General features: G+C 39.8%; 1 protein-coding gene across 1 annotated transcript in view; it reads right to left on the bottom strand.

Annotated features, from left to right (window-relative positions):
* CPNE5 (copine 5) overlaps window positions 1-18,945 on the bottom strand; it is a 199,411-nt gene that overhangs the window by 108,607 nt on the left and 71,859 nt on the right. Inside the window, exon 4 of the mRNA XM_042462760.1 lies at window positions 3,491-3,594. Within this exon, the coding sequence (XP_042318694.1) occupies window positions 3,491-3,594 (104 nt within the window). The remainder of the gene's footprint in view (window positions 1-3,490; window positions 3,595-18,945) is intronic.

Here is an 18,945-nt window from a genome sequence, read left to right as displayed (position 1 = left end):
ACCACCACAACAACAAATGGTCTTTGATTCTATATGTCAAACATCAGACAAGAGCTGGAATAAATGTTGCTAAATACAATAGTCAACTTTTTCCAAAGGCGAAGTCAAACTGTCATTCTGAATGTGATTTTTTAAACTTGAATGCTTTAAAATAAAGGTGAGCACATTTGGACAATCATTGTTTTTGTCTCCCCTGACCTTGTTTGGGCTGTACACTTGCTGCCATCTTGGAGAAGTGAAAAGGATGATCCAGGAAGTCACTTCTAAGTGACTTCAGGGACAATCTTCCGTTGTTCCCTGAGAGAGTTGGAATGGTATATTGTATACTCTGGAGTCTTTTGTTTTGTTGTTTTTTACTGAAAATTATATTATTCCACAGCGAATTTTTAAAAAACATGTCTCAGAGGTTTAGAGGAGCAATTGGGGAGTAGGAAGGGCCACATGGGATACCTTCAAGTACCAATATTTCTCCTTCCTACTTTATTTATTTATTTATAATTTATATCCCACTTTTCTCGCAGCACAGGATTAAATGAGGCTCAAAACAATATAAAAACAAAGAATTGTTGGCATTGCTTATTTGGTTTGACTCCAACAGTTTTCAGAGAGAAAGAGAGAGAGAGGTCTATAGCTATATACTATTAAATTTAGCAATCAAATACTATAGACTCTAAATAATTGATGTTTCATTTAAATAATTTATTAAATGTATAAATAATTATACTGGGTGACCTTGGGCAAGTCAAATGCTCTCAGCCTCAGGGAAAGACAATAGCAAACCTCCTCTGAACATATCTTGCCAAGAAAACCCCATGATAAGGTCATCTTAGGGCTGCCATAAGTCAGAAATGACTTGGAGGCACATAACAACAAAAATACTTTATGCCATTTTGTGTGGTTTATGATATACTAATTTCTTATCATAGCATCATATATTAATAGAGTGGACCCTTGTTATATTCTGGGGTTTGGTTCCAAGATCTCCTGTGATAACAAAATCTGTGGATGCTCAAGTCCCATTAAATATAATGACATAGCAAAATGGTGTCCCTTATAAAAAATAGAAAATCAAGGTTTGATATTTGAAATTTATACTTTTTCAACATTTTCAAACCGTGGATGCTTGAATCCATGTATTAAAAAATCTGTGTATAAGAAGGGCCAACTGTATATCATATCTTATAGATAATATACTCACAGGTATTTGTTGCTGTAGTTGTCAGGGTTTTTGGAAATATCCAGAAGACTTTGCTTTTGTCCCAGACTATAGCTGACAATTCCCAGCAATAGCTGTGACATTTAGACCCCCCCCCCAACATAATAGTGCATCAGTGAACAGGCCCATAGGGCCACTTCATGAAACAATCTCTTTGTTTTTGATTTGCTTTTCTGGTTTTTTAAAAAAGAACTTTCAGAAGAATCTTAGTGCAAATCAGGGAACTCACTACTAACATTCCCCCAAAAGAATGGAATGAGTGAATGCGGAGGCAACAACTGGCACAATCTTAGAAGCTGTCTCATATGAACTCATAGTTCTTTCGACCAATCTAGAAAAACTCACTATTTAACTTGAAATAATATGACATGCCAGTGGTTTTCAAACTATCCTCTGGTAACCCTCGGTTTTTTGAAAGCTTATCAAGCATTCCTCAATGGGAAGAACAGCAATCAGAGGGGAATGTTGGGTGTTTTTCGTAGGACAAAAATCTGAGCTTTTGGATGATGGGGAGGCCTAGCTTGGTTGTTGTTGTTGTTGTGTGCCTTCAAGTCATTTTCAACATCTCTAAAGTAACCATATCACAGTAGGGTTTCTTGGTAAGATTTGATCAGGGGAGTGCCATTGCCTTCCTTTGAAGCCAAGAGACTATGACTCGCCTAGTGAGTTTCAATGGCTGAGCAGGGATTCAGACCTTGGGCTCCAGAATGTCTTGTGCAAAACTCAAACCACTACATCACACTGACCCAGCTTTGCCTTGTATTAATTGTGCACACACCCTTGAACTAGAATGTGCTTCAATCCTTTGTAAGACATAGGCTTTGCTTCAACAGATATTGATACAGCAACTATATTCTTAAAAGGAAAAGAAATTGGAAACCACTACACTGTACCATTGTACATAAATGGCATTGTGTAGAAATATCAAAGGCTTCCTAGCACTGTTTATTACTGATACAGGTTGAGCCTCCCTTATCCAAAATGTTTGGGACCAGAAGCGTTTTGAATTTTTGATTTATTTTATTTTATTATTCTTTATTGGGGGGGGGGGGATTTGACTGTATCTGCATAGTGATATATCTTAGAGGTGGGACCCACATCTAAATACAAAATTGATTTATGGTTCACATATCTCTTTAATCTGAAGGCAATTTTATACAATATTTTAAATAATTTTGGGTATGAAACAAAGTTTGTATACCTTGAACCATCATAAAGCAAAGATGTCACCTTCACCCATGAAAAAAGTTTTGGTTTTTGGAGTATTTGGAATTCCAGCTAAGGGAGACTCAAGGGCCCGAACAGACAGGCTAAAATAAAGCTGCTTCAGGTCACTTTGGAGGTATGCTGTTTAAATGCTGCATGCGTCCTAAGAAGCCAGAAGCCACATCAAAGCCACACTCCAGTCCTAAGTATGCTTAAACAGCATACCTCCAAAGTGACCCAAAGCAGCTTTATTTTGGCCTGTCTGTTCAGGCCCTCAAGTAACACATTTCATCACTTGGCAACTATCAAGAATTGTCAGATATCATCACTAAACTGAAATTAAATACAATGAAGTGCCAAAGAGAGGCAGCAAAATATTTCGAGAATATCTCTGCATTCAGAGAGCAATGAATGAATGGTATGGGACTTGCCTACAGATGGTCCAGTTTAAATCTCCAGTTAGGCCTAGAGGGTCTGAAACCCTGGACTGCCTCTTTCAGACAAGGCTGCCAATATTTGGATATATATGCTAACACTCTAACTTATGGCAACACCTGAAGTAAAATTTGTTGCCAAATTTACAAAGGAAAATTTAGGGATGGAATCCCCCCTACCCATCCCCCACCCATTCTGCTTTGCACTTCCTCACCAAGGAATTTCCAATGTCAAAACTCTTTATATGCGGTCTAGTGAAAAAGCAGTTTGCTAAGTGAGGAGTGACTTTGCAACCACCAATTTCGGCACAGAACAGTACATGAATTGAAAAAGAGAACTGATAAACACTCTCTTGATAAGACTATAATGCTAAGATTAATTGGAATCATTGCTGCCCTTGGAGCTCTGAATGAAAAAAGCTCTGCTGAATTTCAATGTGGTTGGGGCTCCCTTTTCCTTTTACAGATCCCAGTTAGAGCAAAGCACATGTTTCTCTCCACCAGACCATCCCTGCGGAGCAGCATTATGGTCCCCAAATCAGATTTGCTATAAGTAGGCATTTAGATTCTTTTCACATCACCTCCTCATCCACACTCAAGTCTCTAGAATGCCCAGAGTCAAACTGTCACTCACAGATCAAGACGCAAATTCTGCTTCTCTTCAAAAAAATAATCAAGGATGAACTTCCGCACAAAATCCGGATTCAAGGTGTTGTCGATTACTTCGGTCCTGCCAAACTAAAAAGGGAGGGAACAGAAAATGAGATGCAGCAGCAGTCCAGCAGGATTGTAGCAAAGAGCTAGGGATGGAAAAATCCATCATTTTTGCTTTGTCCCACATTCAATTTTCTTAAAACCAAAAGTTCTTTCCGATCCTGAGCATGAAGGAATTTGAGAAATTCTTATCAAAAATAAACTGAAACAAATTCCTCATTCATCACAATAAGCATCATGAAGGATCAAAGGAAAATAGTGTTTATACATGCTATGGAATGAAAACCCAATGGCTGACCATGGAGACCAGCTCTAATTCACAGCCAGCTGTTTTTGTTTTATATGCCTTCCTGGGGGGTAGTTTACACATCAGTGGGATGGTGATTCTGCTTCAGGCTTTCATCTGAACTTCAAAGGAGCTACCTTTGGAAATGAACCCTGTCCCCTAAAATAGGTTCAAACATCTTGGATAGCTCCTCGAGCATATACATTTTTATTTTGCTGAATTATACAAATCAATAACCAACATGTATAATTAATACACAGCAAACAATACCCAGAATATAGCAATAGCAAGTACATTTCTATACCACTTATCAGTGCACTTAAACACTCCCTAGGCAGTTTACAATGTGTAAGCTAATTGCCCCCAACAAGCTGGGCATTCATTTTAGTGACCTTGAAAGGATGCCAGGCTGAGTCAAGTTTGAACTCACAACCTGCAACCTCAGGGTTTCTGAGTGAGTGGCTGCAGTACAGGCATTTAACCACTGTGTCACTGGGGCTCCATAAACTTAAGAAATGGATCAAAGACAAATATTATAGATTATATACACATTCCACAATATACAGACAACATTAAATAACCCAAAAGCTAAAAGAAGACTCCCTGCTTTCTTGTTAAAAGTGTAAGTGCATATTTAACCTAAATTTCCTCCATAATGCATTAATTTACTATCCTACCAACTTACTACATTAATTTGTTTAGTTTTCAAAGCCTGCAAGTTATCTTTTTTTCCAAACTCTCTTGAGAATTTTACAAAAGGTTCTCAGTCTTTAAAAAAGCAAATTTACTTCACCATTGGCATTGTAGGCATCAGACACCAGTGTTAAATGCTTTGGAGAATGCTATTATTTTGCTATTCAGAATGGAATCTATGATCAGATTCCCTACCCCCTGAAAAAGGGACTGTGCATTCCTTCTAGTCACTAAGTAACAGTTCAAAATTTATGCTTTAATTAACTTTTTAACCTTAATGCTACCTAAAATTAATCTTTAGCTTTGCTTTTATAAACATTATCATGTTTCTCCTTATTTCCCTTCTCTGCTTACCCAGGAACCTTTATCTGTAATGAGAGAAAGCTGGCAGTTCTCTTTTGAGAAATATGATCAGCCATTGCTATTTTGGCTAAAAATGCTAGGTGTAATCTGTTATATGTAGCACCTTTCTAGTGACTCATTCATTTAGTCTGTAATTTCCATTCTGAGATTAATAAAGCTGTACCTGTACTACACAGTTACTGCATGGTTCTATCATAACGAACTCTGGGACTTGTAGTTTCATACCGTATTTAAAAATTACCTTCTAGTGTACTCCCTTGTACTGCAGTTCCCAAAGTATTCTGAGTACTAGTGGCATGAAACTGATATAATTCTATAGTGCATCTTTTTTTAATTAAAAAATTATTCAAAATATATCATACAAAATCTTGCAATCATAAGACAATGGTATAAAAAAGTTTCATGTCATTAAAAAAATTTCCTTATTAAAGTTTTGCACAATTCAATTCATTTAAAATAAATCTGACCATAAAGAACAGTGGCTAGATGGAGGAAAAATGGATGTAAAATTTGTATTAATATAATCTATAAAAGGAGACCATTTTTCCTGAACAGGTCTTTGGTTTTGTTGTTTTGAGTTATATTTCATGTTATATGTTAATTTCTCCATAAGCCAAACTCCATCCCAAACTCTTTTCCACCAGCTATCAAGGGATACAAGACCTGTTTTCCAATTATCAGTCGCTTCTAGACGAGATTCTGCCAGCAAAAAAGATATCAACTTTCTTTTTTAAAAAGATTTATTACCTTTTGTGTATATCAAAAATAACAAAAGAGCTGGGCAAAAAAATATTTTTTGTTTTGTAATTGAAGCAATTTGGTTGATCACATTGTGTCAGAAGTGGGTAATTTTGGAACAGTGTGACCACATATGGATATAAGTCCCTAAGACTGGACAACCTCTCCAACACAGAGGTGATGTAGATTTTATCATCTGTGATTTCCTAACAGGGGTCAGATACCATTTACATACTACCTTTAGAAAGTTGTCTCTGGTTAAAGCTGATCTTGACTTCAACACAGAAGATGACCAAATAGCATACCAGTCTGATTCTGGAATTGATATATTTAGTTCACTTTCCACAATGTTTTGATACATATGGTATCATGATATGAATTCAACAAGATGAAATGATATATTTGGGAGACTGAACATTTACTATTTCCAACAGGATCATTGCATAAAATTTCAAAGGGAGTCATAGATCTTAATCTTTCCCCTTTCTTAAGTAAGCTAGAGGAAAAGGTTTTTATTTGCTTAAACTGAAACCTCGAGATCGGTAATGGGTTTAGAGTTGATGCTAAATCTTCAATTGATTTGAGTTTATTATTCTTAAAGAGGTCATTAATTTGATAAATTCCTTTTTCTGCCCAACCTTTATATTGCCAAAATTTATCCTCATGAAAAAAATTTGGATGATGTAAAAACAGACAATTAGGTGACAAATCTGGAGAGAGAATATCTTTCCATTTTTTGCCAGATCTCAATGATAGTTTTAAACCAAGGGTTGTTTAATCCTTTAATCTCCTTTCCTGGAACTTTTTTTTTTTTTTAAATACTGTGGAAAGTGTGTAAATCTATATTAAGTTCCATTTTTACCCATGAGATATTACTACTTTTTTTCATTAAAGGGATCGCCTGAGACAATTGAAAAGCTGTGAAATATAATTGAAGATCTGGTATGGCTAACCCCCCTCCCCCATTTTTGAGGGGAGGAATGTGATAGATTGAGAGAAACAAGGTTTTTTATTATCAAAAACATATGAATTAATCAATCTTTGCCACTTTTTAATTCTCAAGGTCGAAAAAGACATAGGTATTGTTTGGAATAGAAAAAAAGATGTGGAACAATAAACATTTTCACAAGGGCAATTCTCCCTAAAATCGAGGGGAATAGATGTTTCCATCCTTTTAATTTTGCAATAATTCAACTATTAACATTTTTATAATTACGTGGAATACATTGGTTAATATCTTTGGTCAAATATACACCCAGATATATAAAGCCCGGTGAGTATAATTGTAGGTTTGTTAACTTTTGCAGTATGTTCTGCTGATCAGAAGGAATATTAAAACATAAAAGTTTAGAATTTGTATAATTAATTTGCAGACCTGCAAAATGGCCAAAAGAATCTAAAATAACTTTTAATTCCATAAAAGATTTATGAGGGTATTCTAAAAAGAATAATATATCATCTGCAAATAAATTTAATTTATGAATTTGACCTCAGATCTTTGGACCTAATATATTAGGGTTACATTGAATGAAATTAGCTAGAGGCAAAAAGAAGTGGGGAGAGGGGACAGCCTTGTTTTCTCCCTCTTTGTATAGGAAAGGAATTTGAGATTAATTTATTGACTATAATAGTTGCTTGGGAGCCACTGTATAAAGATTTCAAGACTTTAATAAATCCTGGACCAAAATGTTTCTTGGGTCTAACTTATACATCACAATATTTGACCTAAGTTTTGACTTTTTGGCCCCTTTCTCTATACCTTACTTTTCAGGTCACCTATGCTGATGAAGAGTTCTGGAGTACCTGAATTCTTACAGCTATTTCTGTGTCGTTTTTGTTAGTCCTGATAAAGATATTGTCCAACTGTAGATTCTATATTCCCCCCTCCATGCACACAAATATCAGCACATCTGCTTATGCTTTATTATGAGCCCACCAAAAGACACAGGTGGAGTTTGTTGGAATGATTTAACCTTTCCAGACACAGTGATGGAGATAGAAAAATAAAGTATTAAAAGTGAGGAAGGGTGAAGTGTAATACTGCAAACAGGACAATGGGAGAGGAAAGATTCAGTGCAAAGACAGGAACCTCTTGTATTTAAAACTGCCAATTTCTTGTTGCATAAGAGCAGTGGCAGAGGACATCTGCCTTGACACAAAGCAAGCCTAGGGAGAATTCATAAAGGCTGTGTGATTAATTCTGTAGGTGCATCATTTAAACAGATGCTAATTATATGTCATCAGTCCTCAGGGGGTTACAGAATTGCTGGGTGGACTTCCAGTGCCTTCCTTTCTGTCACCAGTTTAGGGGCTAAATTAATCCTATGACACAATTCTCTCCATCTCTCTTGGTGTGTGTGTGTGTGTGTGTGTGTGATAAAGAGAGAGACTCTTAGTGGTCAACATGGCAATCAATGGGTTGTGCATTTGGTAGTGGAGGCAGGAGGAGAAAGGATATTCCCAGAGTTTCCATGGAGAAGAGAATCTAGGCTAAAAGTAAATCATATTTAGCAATAATAAATCCAGTGAGGAGAAGGAGGGCTTTAGGCTTTCTTAAGAGACAGGGAATGAGATGGTATAAACAAAAAGGAACATGTCATCTCTGAGTGTCTACTGAATTGCCTGCAAACAACCCATACTTGGAACTCATTTCAAAAGCTGAGAAGAGTTGATTGCTGAGTAGCTATTTGCTGAGCACGTGTAAAAGTAGGGACTGGGCATTTCACATTCATAAACACTTGGGCAGAATCAGTTCTTCCAGGAGAATCAAAGACCAGAGGTAGAGAGCATGAAAATGTTTCTTTCTTTGGCTTCATAATGAGGATATCAGTCTGAATTGATGGTGAGGAAGGCATCCAGCAAAGGAAATGCAGATGAAATAAAGGGAGTGGGAGATATGAATGAGCAAAGCTTTAGGAGAATCCTGACCATCAGGAATTTATAGCTGAAGTTTTTGGTGCTGAGAGCCACATGTGATGCTGGTTGGGAGTGAGGGTGTCAGTAGTCTTGCAATTCCCACCCATCTAGGCACACACTTCCCAGGTATTCTCTTTCTTGGGTGAGAGAAGGAAGAGAAATCCTTGCCTTTAAGAGCCCCAAGGATCATCAGCAGAGTCAGACCCCTTGGGGCTGTCCCTAAAGCCTTTGGGAGCCAAATGAGGCCTCTGTATCACAGACAGACTGTACTTCCTTAATACAGTATACAACCAATGACTCTGCAGTTAAGCTCAACACACTTACCTTGCTGCTTTCACCTTGAATGAATTTTATTCTTTTTCTTTTCTTTTTTTTAAAAAAGGACTACTCAGATCTCATGTGGAAAAGTGGGGAAATGTTCACTTTTTAAAGAACATAGTTACATGACTCTCAATCATTAAAATCTTTTAATACTGCCTGAGTGCAGTGCTTAGGTATATCATTCTCATGCCACAATTCAAAAGAAACCTATGACTGTCACACAACTGTTTCAAGCACTCCCAGCAATAGTAGCACCACCAAGACGAAGTTGGGGTTTTTTTTTGGGGGGGGGGACAGTGGGTTGTTCTTCAGATGTGATAGTTTGCAGATGAAACTCTAACAAGCTGGATTTCCCCAATTGTGAGCAGCAGATGCCCTGCAACTTAAGGGACATGATAATCCACTACATTCAACTTCCAACATTTAAAACAAGCAGACTAACATTCCTCCTGAATCCTACAACATTCCTTACCTGCAGAATTCAGGGAGCATTACTTTTTTGTATAATAGCTCCAAGAATCATCCAGTCAACATCAGGATTCTGGGAACTGTAGTCCTAAAAAGTAAATTTTCCAAGTTCTGCTTACATGTGCTACAGATAACAAACTTGCGATCTTCACTTCAGGACTGATCTTGGAGCCCATATTCAAGAAAAGGAGCTATTTCACATTTAAGAAAGGTAGCAAAAAAATGTACTGATCAGAGCCCTTCCCTCTTTCTATAGCCCATGGAATAACATGTATTGCATGTGTGGGCATTCTACTCAGCATATTCTGTCCTCCATTCTAGCTCATTTGCAGACAGTGTGCTGACCAGATGTCTGAACATTTGGTCATTTGAACAACAAAGGCAGAAAGGGAAGGGTGGGGGGATCAGAAGCAAAGGTAAGCATTAGATTCTGCAAAGAAAATGCTTACAAGGTATGCTGTGACTGTGAACAGTTGTAGTCTCTCTGTGTTACTGTGTCATTATTTAGGCTCATTCACACTATGATTTAACCCGGTTTGCAAAGTGGATTAAAAGTGCCTCGTTCCCACTCAAAGTATCTGGGGTGAATCCGGGCAAACTGGCACAAGCCCTCTTGACCTACATCATTTTGAAAAGGTTTATTTAGCGTGTCTTTTCAATAGACGCCGATTGTCCGAAACGTGAACGAGCTGGTGATCACATTTGGGCACTGGGAGGGAGGGCCAATGGGCAGAAGGTGGGCAGAGGGCTGGAACTGGCCCACCTCAAGGGTCTTGAAAAACCTCCCCCTTTCCTCCCCCCTTTCAGTGCTGATGGCAGTTCTGTGGATCTCTTTGATTTTAAATTTTCTGTGCTGTTAAAGTGGTCCCTTTAAATCAGCCTGCAGGTATTTTCCACTTCTGCCAGTGAATTACTTCCCTTTTTCCCAGTGGGACAGAGGTTGGGGAAGTCGGGGAGGGGGGGCTTTGGGGGGCATAGTGTGGCATGTGTTGCTTTTTAAAAAAACTTTGGCAGATCCTGCACTTGTGCGCAGGTTCTCAAGATGGGTGAGGAGATGGGTGAGGGGAACTCATGGACTTAGTGGGGGGGCAAACTGCCCTGGAATCCAAAGATCCATGGGTGTAATATTCCCCCATGGCATGCATGGATCCCACAAATTTATGGAAGTCAGGCCAGTTTTACCCCCACTGTGCCCATGAAGCCACAGTCCTGAAAACCTGTGCACAAGTGCAGGATCTGCCAAAGTTTTTTTTTTAAAAAAACACATGCCACTTTATGCCCCCCTCAAGGACTCCTCTCTCCAACTTCCCCAACCTCTCTCCCACTGAGAAAAAAAAGAACCAATTCACTGGCTGAAGTGGAAAACAGCTGCATGGAGATTTAAAGGGACCATTTTGATAGCGTGAGAAATTTAAAAACACCAGAAGCCCCACGGAACTGGCGTGAGCTGAGAGGAGGAAAAGGGGGCAGCTTGCCAAGATCTTTGGGGTGGGTAAGTTCCAGCCCTCTGCCCACCCTCTGTCCATTGGCCCTCCTTTCTGGGTGTCAGCTCCTATCACCATTCAAATGTGAACTTTGATGGGAACACGGACAGATTTGAGGGTGCAAACATTGTGTGAACACTGCTTCAGTTTCAAATTATCTATTCAAAATGATCCAGTTCAGAAATTGATTTATCCCTAAGTGTGAATGAGCCCTTTGTATGCTTTGGTAAGTGTCATGCTGCCAGTTAGTTGTGAGAGAAAAAGGTGACCTTATCCTCCCCCTCCTTACTTTCAAACACTAGTATGCAAGAAACAATGTGAATTGAGTATCTTTCCCACCAGGCGTGCAGCTGTTACAGTGTGAGGACACAGAGTACAATAAAAGTGTTCATAGTGTCCAGAGGTGCAAATGAGGATTATGACACTGTATGAAAATCTTGCAGAAGTAGCTTTAAAGGAGATCAAGGCTTCAAAGTTTTTCATATTTCTGCATGAGACATTGCTCAAAATGCCCAGGCTCAAAATTTTATCAGGTTACTGTCCTACTCTTACTCAAGGGAAAAGGTGTTACTTCAAATTATATTTAAGGCAATTCTCCAAGGTAGATTAGTATAAAGAAAACTCACTGGACCCCAAAGCCACCAAGAAACACCATGGTAGCCTGGGGATTTGATCCCAATGTTCTATGTTCTACTTCCAATATCCCACTGGTGTGATTGCTGGTTGAAAGCCTTAGTCTCCATGTAAGTCCCTTGATGTTGATCAAATCTTGGAAAAATTACTTCAGTTAGTGATCTAAGAATTCTAGCATTTAATACTAGGAATGTCAGCATTGTTTGTTTTTTATAATTTCTTTGTCTTTTTCTCTGTCTATACTTCCTTTAATAATTCTTTTTTCTTTATTTTCTTTCCTGTTATGGTTCCTGACATTTCCCCTAATCTTATACCTATTTGCTGTCTTCCTCCTTCCCAGCTCCCCTCCCCTTGCTCCTTATGGAACTGTTGTTCAGTTGCTCCTAAAGCTGCAGCAGTTCGTGATTTATTTTGTTCCAGATCCCTTCATCTTACTCTTACTGAAACCTTGCTCCTAGCCCATGATACTGTGACCTCAGCTGCCCTTGGAGGTCTTTCTTTTACCCATACAAGTCACCAAAATGGTAGAAGGGGAGGGGTAAGTATTCTATTATCTAGTTCATGTCAGTTTCAGCTTTTGTCTTTTCCACAAACACATTGTTTTTCTTCCTTTGTCGTCCATGCTGTTAGACTCTTTCTGCTTCTACATCTGTGGTTTGCAGTCATTTACCATCCACCTGGCCCATTTTCAACTTTTATATCTGATTTCCATTCTTGGCTGACTCTCTTCCTTTCAGATTATATCCCCATTCTTATTTTGGGGGACTTCAACATCCATATGGATGATTCGAAGGATCCTGCTATTTCATGTTTTTACTCTTTGTTGTCTTTGTTTGGACTTGAGCTTTGCTCTGATTCACCTACACACTCCTTTGGTCATTGTCTTGATTTAGTTCTTACGAAGAAGTGTGTTATTTCTGATTTTGCAGCCACTGAATATCTGTTATCTGATCATTTGCACTTAGTCATAGTCCACCTCCTTGCCATTCTGTTGTTTGCTCATTTCAAGATCTTCATTCTGTTAAACCTGAGGCCTTTTCACAAGCATTGGACTCTTCATTATCTTCCATAAATCCTGTTGTTACTGTGGATTCAGCTGTTTATTTACTTAATTCAACTTTGTCTTGAACTCTTGATAGTTTTGCCCCTTTGTCAATACGTTCAGCTCCTTCTACTGAAGCTCACCCTGGTGTCCTCCTTTTATTTGGTATCTCCGTTCCTGCTCTCCGACGCAGGAGGTAATGGAGAAGGTCAGGGGTTAGAAGAGCTCTCTAACCCAGCCTTCACAGCAACAGTACTTGGGGGAACGGGGTCGCAAATTACCCGTCCATATTCTTGCTGTGAGGCAAGAATAACCTGGCAACTCGAAGGGGGATCCCCAAAACACCCGTGAGGTGTCTGTCTGGAGGACCGAAGAGTTGTGGACACCTGCTGCTGTAGCCACTTCCATCATTTTCTGCCAATGATTTTGCAATCTTCTTTAATACTAACATTGAAACCATCTGCTCTGATCTTGAAGTTCCTGACCCCTCCTTAGTAGCCACATATTTTATTTTATTTATTTTATTTCTATGCCACCTTTCTCCCAGGGACCCAAAGTGGCTCACAATATCAGATATCTGTATCGTCTACTTTCTCTATTTTTTCTCCTGTCCTGTTAGATGAACTATGTTGTTGATGTCCTCAGATCTTTCAACCTGTTCTCAATCCAGTTCCTTCTTGTTTCCAAATCACTGCTGATCCTGCTATACTACCTTCTCTTCTCCATATTATTAATCTCTCTTTTTCTACTGTTTTATTTCCTTCCAAGTTTAAACATGCTACTGTCTCTCCAATTCTCAAGAAGTCCTTACTCGATCCATCTTCTCTTTCTAACTATTGTCTTGTCTCACTGTTCCCTTTCTTTTCGAAAGTCTTGGAACATGCTGATCACATACACTATCTTGAGTTTCTCTCTAATAATCTCAACATGGATCCTTTTCAATCTGGATTTTGCCCTCTGCACTCACAAAAGGGTGACAGCTGTCACAGAAGTTACAGATGATCTGCTTCAGACCAAGTCAAAAAGCTTATACTCAGTTCTCATTCTCCTTTATCTCTCTGCAGCTTTCAACACAGTCAATCACAGCCTTTTGTTAGATTTACTTCAGAACCTAGGATTTACTGATTTAGTTCTTAGTTGGTTCAGGTCATATCTTTCCAATTGGTCATTTGCTGTGGTACCCAGACGTCAGGTATCTTAGAATCATAGAATCATAGAATAATAGAGTTGGAAGAAACCACAAGGGCCATCCAGTCCAACCCCCTGCCATGCAGGAAATCCAAATCAAAGCATCCCCGACAGATGGCCATCCAGCCTCTGCTTAAAGACCTCCAAGGAGTGAGATTCCACTACACTCCGAGGGAATGTGTTCCACTGTTGGACAGCCCTTACTGTCAGGAAGTTCTTCCTAATGTTGTGGTGGAATCTCTTTTGCTGTAGCTTGCATCTCCTTTTCCTCTGTCAGTTGGGGTTCCACAGGGCTCCGGTTTGGGCCCATTGTTTTTTTCTTTATACACTTTATCTCTTGGTAATCTTATCAGTTCGTGTGGTTTTCAATATATCTTTATGCGATGATATGCAGTTATATTTTTCTACTCCAGAACTTGCTTTGGATATTGAACAATGTACAGTATTGCACCATGTCTCTCAGCATCATGGATGCTTCATCAACATCTAAAACTTAACATGAATAAAACAGAACTACTCATCTTTTCTTCAAAACCTAATTTACAATATACATTTTCTATCACAGTCAATAATGTTCCCATTCATCCTGTGAAGGAAGCATGTGGCCTTGGCTTTATTTTTTATTCTTCTTTGTCCTATGCTCCTCAGATTCAGGCTGTAGCCAGGTCATACCAATTTTTTCTTTATAATATTGCTAAAATTAGACCTTTTCTATCAGCTTCTTCTGCTAAGACCTTAGTTCATGACCTAGTTATCTTCCACTTTGACTGCCACAATCACCTTTTGACAGGGTTCCTATTGCCCCACCTTATTCCTCTGATTTCCATTCAACATTCTGCTGCTAAGATTATCTTCTTAGCTTGTTGCTTTGATCGTGTCACCCCACTTCTGATATCTCTTCACTGGCTACCCATTCCTTTTAGGATTCAGTACAGCTTCTTCTCTTAATATTTAAAGCTTTACACAACCCAGTTCCCCTCATCTGTCAGTCCTTATTTCATCTCACTATCCTGTTCAAGATTTGCAGTCCAGGAGCTCAGGGCTTCTTACCCAGCCAAAGGTTTCTTCTTCCTTGGCTTGGCTTCATCCTTTTTCACTTGCTGCACCATACTCCTGGAACTGCCTCCCTGAACATCTGCCAACTATCTCTTCTCTTGCTAGTTTTAAATCTGAATTAAAGACTTTCTTGTTCTCTAAAGCATTTGGAACTGTATTTTAATATTGTTTTATAATTTTATATTTGATTATATGTATTAGTTGTTTTTACAGTTTGTATTTTAACTGTATAACTTGCTTAATTTTGTATAGTTTATATTTTATGACTTTTACATTATATGCCATTGGCAGGTTATATGATGTTTTGACTATGCCTGTAAAGTGCCATGCAAATTTATGGTGATATAAATAAACATTAATAATAATACTTGTTTGAACTATGAGAATCTCCCAGTGACACATCCAGAACCATGCTGGCTCAGGAACATTGGGAGCTGTGGTCCAAAAAGTAACTTTCAGTGCTTTGCAGACCTCCTTTTCAAATAGCTTGGGCACTAGTGAAGATCTTGAACTATGGAACCATCCTTGAATGGGATGGAGCTCTGATTTGATAACACCTTTTAGTCTTTGCCTTTCCAAAAACAGCAGATGCTCAGCCTGTGACAAGAGGCTCCTTTGGGGGAACTGCCAGAATCATTCCATTTTATTATTTTAAGCTCTGTGTTTTCCTGTTAACATAGCAGATGCATATGGAGAGTGACTCAGTTAATGAAGTTCAGCATCTCTCCATGGCAAGCACACCAACTCTATGGAAATTAGTTTTAATTATATATTGTGCTTAGCTCTTTCTTCAGTCAACAAAGTGTAAATATTTTGAATAAATAAACATGGATTCACTGGTGCTAAACATAACAGTGATGAGGACAGAGGGAATAACAGCTTTTAATTCTGTGATCAGGGATATATTCAGTTGTCTATGCTCTACTCACTCTGAGTTGTTTTTTAATTAAGGTTCAGTGGAATTACGTAGCTTTTTAGCAGTCAGTTCAAATATGTATTTTTTTTCGGTGTGGGAGGAGCCTGTCACCTCTCTCAATCTCTCTCATTTTCTCTGCCACCACTATTAATTTTTGCTCATCTTGAAAATACAGAGATAATATTCAAATAATACTCAAATTTCTGCTGTCTGCAAACACAAACAAAATATTACAGGCCTCAAAGGGTTAGTATTAAGAGTACTGAAATAAGGTGTGTAACATTTTTTAACATCGAGTATTTTGAACAACAACTTATTAATAATCTTTATTTTGTATTTCATATTGAAATCAATAACATTTGTCTAGCAGGATCATAGTAAGATCAGGTTAAAAGATTGTCTTACATTTTAAGAAATTGTTTTAAGGTGATCTTATTACTTACCGTATATATTCCACTAGGGTTTATGTTACTTCTCCCCCCCCCCCCCAATACATTGACCTCCTTCAGTACCACACCATACAGAATGCTTAGTAATGTTTTTGTGCTAATTTGCTTATAAATCGTAATTCCCATATATCACTAAATGTAATACTAATACTGTAGTTATGACATAAACAACTTGCAAAATTAAATTTATACCTTTATATTACAATATCATACAGACAGAATAAATGTGCTCACGTAGAACTTTATCAGACAGGGAAAATTTGGGGGAAATCGTGGACTTAAACAGTGATTATTCTTTGAAAAATCACATGAATGAATGAATGAATGAATGAGATTTTATTTATATACCGCCATTCCTTTGATCACAGCGGTTTACAAGATAATAATGAAATACAATACAGCACAGAACAAAAATTACAGATAAAAATTAAACGATGAAAATCCCCCATATTAAACCGTATAATAAAATACATCATTAAAAATCCATCATGCATACCTAATAATTAAAACCAGTTAAAATCAATAAACAATCTAAACAACACGCAATACACAGGAGAAGATGACAGTCAGGACATGTGGGGGAAGACTCAAGTGAGTCTTGAGATTTTTCTTAAATGACTCCAGGGAGGGGGCCGAGCGGAGCTCATCAGGGAGAGATTTCCAAGACTGCGGGGCCACCGCAGAGAAAGCCCTTTGCGCAGTCCCTACGTATCTCGTCTTAGGAACTCTCAAAAGTTTTTTCCCACCTGACCTGAGAGTGCGGGGTGGATTGTATGGGGAGAGGCGGTCCTCCAAGTACTCTGGGCCCAAGCCATTTAGGGCAGGGGTAGGCAACATTTTTGAGCCGGGGGCCGGGTTGCTGTCCCTCAGACAACTGGGGGGCTGAAGCCAAAAAATAAATAATTAAACAATTTTTAAATATATATATACATAAATAAACCGGGCCAAATGTAGGACAAAATTTTCAAATAGAGGACACTTTATTTTAAAAAATGGAGTACACACGACTAAATTTGCTGATTTTTTAAAAAATGTTAATATAAATGCATGTTTCTGAGGCTTCTATAGACAATTGTCCCCCTTGCCCCCCGCTTCCCCCCTTACCCGCCTCCTCGTGATAGGCCAAAGGCCCCGGCGGCAATCGGTGGCAGGACCGGGCTGGGGCCGGTCCCAAGGCCTCGCCGGGCCGCATCCGGCCCGCGGGCCGCAGGCTGCCTACCCCTGATTTAGGGCTTTATAGGTAATAACCAACACCTTGTATTGAGCCTGGAAGCGGATTGGCAGCCAATGCAGATCTTTCAATATAGGTGTTATACGGCTGGCCCTGGAACTACCAGTGACCAGCCTTGCGGCCATATTTTGAACCAACTGTAGCTTCCGAGTTTGGTACAAGGGTTGCCCCATGTAGAGCGCATTACAGAAATCAAGTCGAGAGGTTACCAGTGCGTGTACTACTGTTTCAAGGTTCCCCCGGTCCAGGTAGGGGCGCAGCTGGCGTATCAGCCGAAGCTGATAGCAGGTACTTCTAACCGTCGCATCCACCTGAGGAGTCAGGTGAAGCGACGAGTCCAGAAGCACCCCCAAACTGCGAACAGTGTCCTTCACGGGGAGTGTGACCCCGTTCAGGACAGGTGGACAAGTTTCCTTCCCAGGACCGGGAGAGCCTATCACAAGTACTTCCGTTTTCTCTGAATTCAGGCTGAGTCTGTTTTCCCTCATCCAGCCCATTACCGACTCCAGACAGGCATTGAGTGGAGAGATGCCATCCCTAGTCACTGCATCAGTCGAAGACACAGAGAAGACTATTTGGGTGTCATCAGCGTACTGATAACACCGCGCCCCGTGTCTCCGGATGATCTCTCCCAGCGGCTTCATGTAAATGTTGAATAGCATAGGGGACAAGATCGCTCCCTGAGGGACCCCAGATGTCAGGGCCCTCCTATCGGAACGACAGTCCCCCAGCTCCACCAACTGGAACCTACCTGAGAGGTAGGAACGGAACCACTGTAGAGCAGTGCCCCCGATTCCCAACTCCCCCAGGCGATCCAGAAGGATACCATGGTCGATGGTATCGAAGGCCGCAGAGATGTCCAAGAGCACTAACAGGGACACGCTACCCCCATCCATGCCCAGATGGAGATCATTGGCTAGGGCGACCATGGCAGTCTCAACCCCATAGCCCGCCTGGAAACCGGTTTGAAATGGGTCCAGATAACCCGTTTCCTCCAAGACCCTCTGTAGCTGGGAGGCAACCACTCTCTCGATCACCTTCCCTAAAAATGGCAGCAGTGACACAGGCCGATAATTATTTCAAATTAGGGGGTCAAGGGAGGGCTTCTTTAATAAAGGTTTTACAATGGCTGTTTTAAGATTAGATGGAAAACGGCCCTCCCCGAATGATGAATTGATAATACGATGCAACATTTCTGTTGTCGCCGTTCCCCCCTGAACTGCCAGCCATGAAGGGCAGGGATCAAGAGAGCAGGTCGTCTTCCTAACGTTACCGAGGATCTTGTCCACATCCTCGGTACTTACAGACTCAAAATGATCCAGTACAACTGAGTCCACGGAAGCTCTGGACGCCTCTACTCTTGATTCTGAACCAATAACAGCGTCAAGATCAGCTCTTAGCCGAGAGATTTTATCCGCGAAGAAGTTGTTGAACTCGTCACAGCAGGCTTTAGATGGCTCCAATAATGGATTCAGGGGGGGACCCAACTGAGTGAGCTCTCTCACAACCCTGAACAGCTCTGCTGGACGCGACTCCGCGGACGCAATACGTGCAGCATAGAACGAATTCTTAGCTGCACCTATTGGCACTC

The sequence above is a fragment of the Sceloporus undulatus genome, chromosome 4 (genome assembly GCF_019175285.1).
Source record: "Sceloporus undulatus isolate JIND9_A2432 ecotype Alabama chromosome 4, SceUnd_v1.1, whole genome shotgun sequence".
Classification (NCBI taxonomy): Eukaryota; Metazoa; Chordata; class Lepidosauria; order Squamata; family Phrynosomatidae; genus Sceloporus; species Sceloporus undulatus.
Note: the sequence above shows the minus strand (reverse complement) of the source record. Positions and strands in the feature narration are given on the sequence as shown.